At 47.5% G+C, this 10,324-nt stretch overlaps 1 protein-coding gene across 1 annotated transcript; it reads right to left on the reverse strand.

The window, feature by feature from the left end:
• Window positions 1–1,347: 1,347 nt before the first annotated feature.
• On the reverse strand, window positions 1,348–7,036 carry LOC149361672 (uncharacterized). Its single transcript, XM_089568121.1, has 4 exons — window positions 6,955–7,036; window positions 3,323–3,363; window positions 2,239–2,355; window positions 1,348–1,563 (listed from the first exon to the last, which is right to left on the reverse strand). The coding sequence occupies exons 1-4, from the start codon at window positions 7,034–7,036 to the stop codon at window positions 1,348–1,350; spliced, it is 456 nt and encodes a 151-aa protein (XP_089424247.1).
• Window positions 7,037–10,324: the final 3,288 nt, after the last annotated feature.

Raw genomic sequence — 10,324 nt, forward strand, 5'->3', positions numbered from 1 at the left:
AATAGAATAGATTACAAAAGGAATCGCTATACTTTTGTAGGCCATACCGGAGCAAGATTATGATTGAGAGGTGGGGTGCACCTGTGTCTCAGTTGTACCTATCCACGCAATGCATTCATTCTTCTCTCTCCTTTCACCTCCTCTTCCTATCTTTTACTCTGGCGCGGTTGGTACGCGTCCACGTAATGCCAGACAGCTACCCGGCTTTTCTTTCGTAACCATTTCTTCCCCCTGTGTACGAATATGCGTCCGCCAAATAACTGGCGCCTATAGCGTTAGTTTCGGCGTCCACTTCATTACGATTTCGTGACAATTTGCGGGTGAGATTGCACCCAGCAGGCGGAGTCGTAGCGAAAGCGAAAACACATCTTGAACTGTCCGAGACGCGCCTAACACACTAGTATGTTTATGTCTGCTCTTCACCAGTTTCCCCCCTTCAGTTTTCAATTTATGGCAAGATCTGGATCCTTCCATGCTATAATCGGTATACATCACTTCTAGAAACGAGGCTCTTGGAATTAAATTTCGAGCGTTTGCAGATTTGTAGGCGTGAGTTAGGTCATTCTGCACTTCTTCCAGGTTCGGATAAGGGGCTTTATTCTGCTGTAAGGTATATAACTAGGTGACTTTATTCTGCAATGGTTTCCACTGCCGGCGGGCGAGAAGTTGGGGAACCACGCACCCGGAGCAGTTCTCCTTTCAGACCCAAGATGGCGAGAGTGTCCCTAGTGACCTAAATCCTTCCGATGGTTAATGAAAGAGCCGTAGAAATACTCCATTCGCGTATTCTGCCCTCAACTGGGCCCAGCACGAACATCGGCCGCGGGTATAAGTTGGGCCGAGCGTGTAATATACCACGTGCCACGTATCGCACAGACTACCAATGTCAGTCGGTGTCGTTTGTGCTAAAAAAGGGGGGGGGGGGGGGGGGGGAATCAAAGTTTTCTGAGTTTGCTGAAAATGTATTTCCCAACATGTTGCTGAAACAACATTTTAGCAGGCAAAGAAACAGAAGACATGCTGTAAGTTGACCCCGAGCAAAAGCTATCGCTTCCGGCAAAATAGTGTAGAATACAGTGCGGCAAAATAGTGCGCACCGCAGCATTGCAGATGACGGAATGGTTTAGACTGTGGGTCTATTTGTTTACAGGTTAGGTACTTATAATGTTTAGAGGCTCAGAAATCAAACCAATTTTAAGCCCGCAGCCATAATATTTATTACCCATATGTACTACTCTTTACCTTTCCTTAGTGAACTATCAAGTGCACAGGAATGCTCGAAGCTGGTAACTTTTATTTCCCATGTTTATTACGGGACCACTGCGAGGTTAAAGAATCAGACAGCTGTCACGCTGCTTGATATTTATTACAAGAACGCACCAATGAAGGGCAGGTTGTGAAGCAGGTTTTGGGGTTCGTTGTTGTGACGCTGGGCGTTGTGTGGTAAGCAAGTCTTGTGGCAGCGGGTGGTGCCTCTGCTCTGCGGGCATGTGTAATCCGTTGAGCACTTCCACACCAACAGGCCCCTGTGACACGAACCCGGTGTGTGCTTCGGTGGACAGCCTGGACCATAGAACAGTGGGAAAGTAATAAATTTTGCTTGCTCCCTGCCAACAGGATTAAGGTGGAGCGGCAAATTTTGAACATATAATCTTTGTCAGATTTCTACAAAAAAAACGTTGCGCATAAAGGGAGATCCAATATCCTGAGCAAAAGTTATCGCTGGCGGCAAAATACTGCTGAATTTATACGCGCGCATCGCAGCATTGCAGAAGACGGAATGGTTTAGACTGTGCACATTGTGCAGTACAAAGTTTCGTTTTCTAAAAAATAAATAACGTAAGAAAAGCGTGCAAGCGTATTCGTGCACCAGTGATAGGCAATGACGGCACGGCAAGCCTGATGCTATTTACTTCATATGCGCAACTTCCAGAAGACACACTGGAGCCGAGGTCTGGAAATGGATTAGCTTGCATCACGCGGGATTTTTTAGAAAACACGCAACCAGAAGAAGGGCGAAGGCAATATAAGATATAAAACACAACGCTTACTGGCAACTAACGTCTTTTTTTTTTTTGTTGGCAACTCTAGACCACGGCATGCAGTTGTTTGGCTCACCTAGGCCAACAAGGGATTTGGGAGTGATATGCATCCCCCAAACCTCTGTCATCCCAGGAGAAGACCACAGCTAGGCCGGTAGCCGCTTTAATACAGTCTGTGTCACACTCTCTTTCTCACCTGTGTGTTCCAGGATGCACTGTCGCTCGCAACGCAGCTCACTGCCATCGCACTGCTTATTGGGCACGCACTTCTTCCAGGCTCCATGAAAAATGCCGCACTTACCCCAGAAGCAACCTGCGTGAGGTACGCACATCCCGGCGCAGTACAGTCGGCAGTTTGAGGTTCTGGTCCAAGGACCTTTAAGGTTATTTCTTTTGCGGATGAAAACGTATCAGGTGGATACCTTGAGACTACGCAAAATGTGACTCTGAAGAATAGTTTGCCAGCCGAGTGAAAAGTTGAAAGCAATAACACCTTTACCCGCTTTCGACTGACATTAACACCTGCATTATGCATTGCCGCGTGATTGTGTCGACAAATACGTTATTCGGCTTTGATGTGTTGAATTCAAAAACTGTAAGAATGTCTCAACGACCAGGTATTTCAACATTTAACCTTCTGTCACAGCTCCACGTTTATGGAATGAGGTTTCAAGCCCTACCTCCGAGAGGATTGGTTTTGTAACGAGTCATGCGTTACATGGTTCGGAGGGACCTGATTTTGTATAATTAGACGAGGATGTCGTCTGCCTCTCAGAGTGAATATAAGCAACAAAATATGATGATGATGATGATGATGATGATATAATGATGATTTCTTAATCACTGATGCTGGCTTTGCTCTTTTGAGTCCAAAGCTTTAAACGTAAAAATTTCACTGAAACTGTGCTTTAAACCTTTTTTTTATAACATGCGTTAGCACATAAATAGCTGAATGAAATTATTATGCACCACCCGCACGTTTGTTGGGCAGAGACCCTGCCGGGACAGAACCCACGAGCAACAAATGTGTTCTTGCATGTCAATGCAGTTGGCCAGGCCGGCAAACATGCTCTGATATATCACTATGCCCACTCAAGTCCTGTCAAAAGAGCTATCGCCAGTCTGTGGCCTAGAAGTGGTTTGAAAAGTTGATCGGAACGTGATGGCATGGTTATGAACAGCAGTTTAAGAAGTATGATGCTGGATACCCGGCGTGTATAGAGGTGTCATTTGCAGAAATAGTTGTTATGAACATAAAGTCCCAAAGCAGATAAGCCTACCTCCGTCGTTGGACTAGGGGCAGGAGGTCTGCAGTAGTACACTGGTTTCGAACAATTTTGCGCAATTGAAAAAAATTACACGACACACGAATACGATCGTCGTTTCCACAGTCCCGAAGTAAGTTGCCACGTTGTGTACAGTTTGCCCGCATAACATTCTGCCCCGTGAACAGTAAAAAAAAGAAGACATTCTTCGCCAACACTGCCTCAGTGTTCGGCTTCAGAGAGTTAGCTATGGGAGCGCTAAGTGTTTACATCGATGTGCTCAGCAATCGTGGAGAAGACCAAATCCAAACATCCGTCCTTTCCAGAAACATCAAATCCAAACATCCGATGGTGCTTCCTTCTTGGACGGATGGACGGACAGACAGACGGATAGACAGACAGACGGACGGACGGATGGGTGGATGGATAGATGAATGGATGGATGGATGGATCGCACGGACGGACGGACGGACGGACGGATGGATAGGTGGATGGATGGACGGACGGACGGACGGACGGACGGATGGATGGATGGATGGATGGATGGATGGATGGATGGATGGATGGATGGATGGATGGATGGATGGATGGATGGATGGATGGATGGATGGATGGATGGATGGATGGATGGATGGATGGATGGATGGACGGACGGACGGACGGACGGACGGACGGACGGACGGACGGACGGACGGACGGACGGATAAGGCTGAACCTTTTAAATCGGGCGTTGGCTCAAGCCACCTTGCCATGAGTCGTGAAATTTTACTCTTGTCTTGATTTTGGCCACCTGTCAGATAATCTTTGCTTGGTTACTTCTACCCGTTTAAAATCTATTTTTCCTTCACTGTCCTTAAACCCCAATGCTCTTAATTAATCAGCCTTGCTATTTTCGAATGTAGGGTGAAGCCGTCTAGAGAAAGATATCAAGTGTGCAGCCGTTTCCTCCTCTTCTCCGCACGCACCGTATAAAGTGCCTAGCTCGGGGTATCTGATCTAGTCCGCAAAACTCCCGTCCTAGCCTTGAACAACAAAGAACTTCTCCTGCAATTATCTTAGATATTTTATTTGGAAATTTCTTGCTTAAACTTTTTCTATGTTCCCAGTGCCGATTTCGTCAGCATACCTGTTTTCCACAGGGATTCTCACGACACAAGCACAATCAACGCCCTTTAAGACGCAAGCAGTGCCATCTACCTCATGGATTTTGCAATATACTATGGCGATTTGCAGGCACCTTCGACATATCAGGTATATTTGCTCGTTATATAAGCTAATCAACAAGACGAATCGTTTGACACGACCCGTAACCCCCTGCGACAAACGGTTAGGCCGTAATGGCAGTCGGAATGTCCTCGGAATGCACGGTTTGGGGCGGGAAGGTCGTCGTTGCGAGTACCACACATACTTTGGGCTACATCGCAGTTAGTAATTTTATCCTCAGGAACATGCCAAGTCATTTGACACCACTTGAAATCCTCTGCTTTAAACGGGTGGCTCCCAAATTTTAGCCAAATGGTCGTCCCGGCGCAGTCCCATTTGGATGGCCGCTATACTGCACGTATATAACGAATCGAATATATATAACGCGCCTACTGTTTACATGTGATATAGTGCGGTCACCTGGTTACTGTTTTGGTCAGTTTGACCTTCATTGCAGGTAGACGCGTCCTTGACAAACGCAAATAGTAAGAGTTAATGCTCTTGAAACGCTAGGATCCCTAAACGACACGACGTAAATACATTGCCTACCAGTCGCCGTATCCCATAAGTATCCACTTGAACTGGATAGGCATTTTTCATTTCACCTGGATTGATTAGAGTGGTACGGCAGAATAAAGGTAGCGAGTGCCCATGTCGCTGATGTCCTTCGCTACTCAATAATGTGCAACCAATGGTGAGGCCCGGTCCCCAATGAAACCATGTTCAAATCACTTGCCGCGGACGCTTGAAAGCAGCTCCTTTCACCGAACCGTAGTGGCCAATGCCAGAAGACCAAATGGATCATAAATGAAAAATGGACAAATGGATCTTTACAGAACAAGGCTGAGATTCCCTTTCCATGCGGCTGCCAATAACTCAGCCAAACCTCAGTTGCATTAATTATCGGCTCAAGGAGGGCTCGTGAAACGTGACCAACGTGTGAGACAGCTTGCTTGCGTTCCGCCGTAAAGCTAGGCCTTTGTGCTCCAGGCGGTGCAGGCTGGGGAATTTTATTTTTCATTGGTTTTTCTGCTCAGACTAATTTACGTAAATCATGCGGGAGTAAATCATTCTTTGCGAAATGTCTTTTGACGGGTAAAAGCAAGAATAAGCATAGACGCGTTGTAATTAAGCGCAACAAAATGAACATTTAAGGAAGGGCATGTGTAAGAAGGCTCTGTGCATCTGTTTCCGATAAGGATCTTGCTTTTTCATCTGCCCAGAATGTATCCTCAGCAAACCTTCACTAAAATGAACAAAGGCTGGGTACACTGTTCCGTCAAGCGTGTGGTCTGCTGGGTGAAGCTGACGCTACCAGGATATGGGCATGGCTTGTTTTCACGATGCGTCTCTTGAAGAATTTGGACTCTGAAAATGTACTACGCACCACTGGCTTATTGGCGCGCCTTATTCTCAGGAAGTGCAGTCGGCAATAGAAAAATTAGAAATGTTGTCAGTGGACAACGAAGAAGACAGTGCTGTAGACAGTAGGCAAACGAAGCCATGAATTGGTAGCTGAAGCGTGACGAGAAGATGTAAAGCTCACATAGATTGCATTTAATGTCAGCAATTGCTATTTAAAAGCCTACTGGCTAGCACTGACCGGAATAAGAAAAGCTATTTCAACTTGAACTTCTAGGCAAGAGTTAAGTTACTATTCAGCTATTTAAAAAATAAGTCGCTCAGAGGGGTTGCGATATATGAGTCAATACAGACACCTTGCTTGTGCAGAATGCAATGGCGTTCTACAGGGCTACTACTCAGAACGTGAAGACAAAGTCGTCATTGTAGTTAAGCCATCTTGAATTAGTTAACGAGTGGCGAAGGTTGCTACCTAATACTGACAGTGAGAGTCTGGTGGCTTTCTTTCGGATGCATCAAAATCACATGTAAAAGTTCGTCGGAGCTTGTAAAAAAAAGATAACCAACAATGAGAGACGGTGACTGGCAGTTTTCATTTTTCAATTTTCTATGTCATGTCTTCCGAAACTGCTTCCTTTAGGAGTGCATAAATTTGGGGGGTAATGCTGCAAATAAACAGTCCAGTCATGTAAGCTTGGTCACTTGGTGCACGTATATAAGAAAAAAGCAGGTAGTTGCTAGAATGACCTAGCAAACACACTCCTTCTTCTAGTGGAAACAAGGTTACATCCGTAGGTCGATGTGAAGGAATGCACTGACGGGGAAGTAGACTCAAATTGTAATCTTGCAAGTATAAATGAGCCAGTGCAGAAGACAAGTTTCTTGCTGAACCTCATATGATGCTATACTCAGTGAGCGTAGTAAAGAACGTGGAGATGCAATTCTAATATACATAGAAGCTCTCAAACACCTCAAACCTTGTCTAAAGGCTTCACCAATTTGCTCCATCAAATTGTTTGGTGCAACGGCCATCGCGTTATACAGACTTCGAGCGAAGGTCTAAACCGAAACACACAACTCACGGATCACTCTCTTCTTGTTTCCGTTCTGAGCGTCAGTCAGCGCCACCATCACGACGGCAACCAGGAGTGGCGTCCTCATCATGGCGACGAGCGTCGAATAACACGCAGCACCGCGTCCTCGACCGCTCGCCACGACGGCTTGTGACCGCAGTGCGACCGCGGGCAAGCTTCACGGAGGGAGCGAGCCACAGCTAAGACCCAGTCATCCTCCAGAGACGTCTTCGCAGCCATCTTCAATTTCCGGTCCTTCGAAAGACAGCGGAGCCTCGCGGGCCGCCTTTTGATGACGTCCGCCTGATTCACGGCGCGACGGCGACGCCAGTCGGTGGAAATCCCCGCGTATTTGCATGCGCTCGACTGATTTGTGGTCCCCGCGTTTGACTCGACCGGATCGTGAGTGCGAGAGCCTGCGCTCGCTATGCGTACAGGCTCCTCACCTTGGCCCTCTGAGCAGCGGGTCACGAAGGTAACGGAGAGCGCGCCTTCGCGCGACGCGCGCTCCCAAGTTCAAGTTCGCCACTGCCAATGTAAAACCAGTGGCGACCGGCCGCTGGTAAGATATGCGAAAACTATTTGATAAATGGGATTCGTACGGCACGGCACGAATAAATTGGGCGACTCTAGGTTGTTAGGCTCCTTGTCACCTGTCAGCTTGCGAAGAAGAAAGGAGAACTGAAGCTGAAACAAATCAGCAAATGCGATTGTTCCTTTTTAGGCCATATGGCAGCAAGGCAGCAGTGAATCGCTCAAAGTAATTCTGGTTTACTGAATGTCCGGAAAGGTAGCGGTGGTCATTTTATTAAATCACCTCAATTACATGTTACTTATCTCGAAAAGAATATAAGGCAAGAAACAAACACTGCGTTGAGTTTTTGATCCCTGATGGTACTACTCCTGAAGTACTTATGTAGCACTTGTCGAAGCGCCGAAACAGATTAAAACGACGTGTTTAGCTGCCCGGCAAAGGCATATCACGCGCACCGATTCACATCAGATTTAGAAAAGAAGACATTTTCTTCGCCAGCATAACTTGAGAGGTGTTTGTCGCGGCGGGGCGATTTAAACAGTTCTCGGTGCGAGAAAGTGCGTCAGGTAAGCCTGGAGGTGGCAAACCGATGAATGCAAATGAGCACATAAGATTTCCCCCCCTGTAGCTTGAAATGCGATAAGGAACGCCGGCTGCTGCTTTACAGCCGAGAATGCCCACACTATGCCCACGCAATAGCCACATAACTGCACATACTGCGGGCATGCCTATTCAACCCCGCCCTCGACCTTATTCTAAACGCCTCAAAGGAACATTGCCTAGATTAGGCAAGATAAAAAGAAATGAAAGCAACAGTGCACTGCCTGCACCCTGAAAGGACCATATGTTAGAATGAGCAAGAAAAAGAAGGAAACCTCAAAGGAACATATGAACGCGACAGCGTTGAGGCTTCCGTTCTGCAGAAGCTTTGGCGCCATCGGCGTCCTCATTATCTTCATCATGGCGACGAGTGTCAACTAACACGCAGCAACTGCTGCTCGAATGCCCGTCGCGTAGGCTAGTGATCGCACTAGGAACGGTATGAGCACGCTGTTATGCCCGAACACGCACTCCGCTGGCCTCCGCGGAAACGAGCGCCATGCACCCGCCATCGCGCAAAGGAAGCCCGCACTCGGACATGTCACTGCTTGAAGTATGATTCATCCTAGTTCGTCCGGTGCACTCCCTTCTACCTCTCCCCGCTAGCTTCGCCTCGAGACTCAACCTACTCTACTTCCGGCAGCCCTTTCCAGGCTGAAAACTTTCAACGGCCGAGCCCCTCTCGTCCATTCGTCCAATTCAAACGGTGGCCAATGTCGGGACCTGAGTGGAGGTTTGACTGCTGGCTGCTGCAACCGCCACCGGAGGCTCTACAAAACCGAGCCGCGCTGCATGGGAGCGGCTGACGGGTAAGAGACAAGGCATCCTGCCATAAAGACGCTCTCATGGCGCATCATCGCCCTGCTCCTTTGTGCTAGCCCGTTGTACTCTCGGCTCTTGTGCCGATAATGTAAAGCCCTTGTACATACTGTCCAGCCGGCCAAATCTTTAGATGGCGTGCACGACGGCTGCTTTTTCCGCGCTCATGCAGCTTATGACTGAGCAAACTTGCGAAAATATCAAATTGATACACAGGCTCACTAAGCCCGTGCTTAGTATTGAGCTTTTCGCAAGTTTGCTTCGCCGTAAAGCGCAGGAGCGCAGAAAAGGCGGCCGTCGCGCACGCCAGCTAAAGATCTGGCCAGATGTACAGCCTTTCTCAAAAGTTTGGAGCCCAGGGGGCTTTCTTTTGAGCCACACTGTGTCGTTCTTAATTGATCTCTGCCACTCCAAATTTCCTGGACATGAGAAGATTTCTGGTACTGCCTCCTGCATTAGGTAGGACTTCCATGAATGCTCCTGGAGTCCCAGTATAAAGATTAGAAGTGAACTCCCTGGGCTCTAAACTTTTGACAAAGACTGCACATGAATGTTTCTTTGGCACACCGTCTCGCCTCGACCGTTTTCTCGCGCCAGTCTGCGCAACAGCGGCCGCAGGCTGAGATGCTCCAGTCCCAACAGTGGTGACTAGGCTTGGGAGGCCCAGTGTGGTAACAACGCCCAGGGAACTATGAATGTAATGTTTAGAAGGACCAATTCCGTATATATGGGCATTAACCCATTAACGCTGTCAAGTCATACTCTTAAGGCCGGGCCCAAGTGCGCCCTCCAATTTTTTACGCAACTGAGTACTGCGCCCCAAGTGCCCTCCTGCCATAAATTATGACAATTTTCACCGCCCACCAGCCAGAGTGAATTTCCTTAACAAATCCTCTAATCTCAAATTCCTTCTGAAAAATGACAACAAATGGGCTGACTTTAAATATCAAATTATCTCACAGGCCCTTGTGTTGGCCTTGTTACTGTGGGTTGGAAGGCCGTATGCTGTGTGAGAGTAAGCTATACTGTGCCCATCTCCTGCTTCTGCTCGCCGCCTCCACGCAGTGCCGTTTAGCGGGACGCCCCGACGACTCAAAGACACTCAATTTCTTAATAGCGACTGACACAAAAAAACTCCTGGATGGTTTAACAAAGGTTGTGCTTTACCATAGCCGACCGAGCTTACTCTGTGAGAAATATGGGAAGTGTTCACCGATGTCGCAGTAATCGCTATTTTGGAAAAGAGCGGGTGCAAAGTAATTATCTACTCTTGATCTGTTCTGCGCTGTTGAAGCTACGCTGTAGACAAAAAAATGGCGTCCGTTTTGTCACGTGAATTCCACCTATAGGAGACGTTCAGCAGCTTAAACTGACTGCAGAAAAAAGAAAATTTCTAATGCAGGTCCATTCTGACAAAACACAATA

This window comes from Amblyomma mixtum, chromosome 2 (genome assembly GCF_055824585.1).
Source record: "Amblyomma mixtum isolate Tamu chromosome 2, ASM5582458v1, whole genome shotgun sequence".
NCBI classification, from domain to species: domain Eukaryota; kingdom Metazoa; phylum Arthropoda; class Arachnida; order Ixodida; family Ixodidae; genus Amblyomma; species Amblyomma mixtum.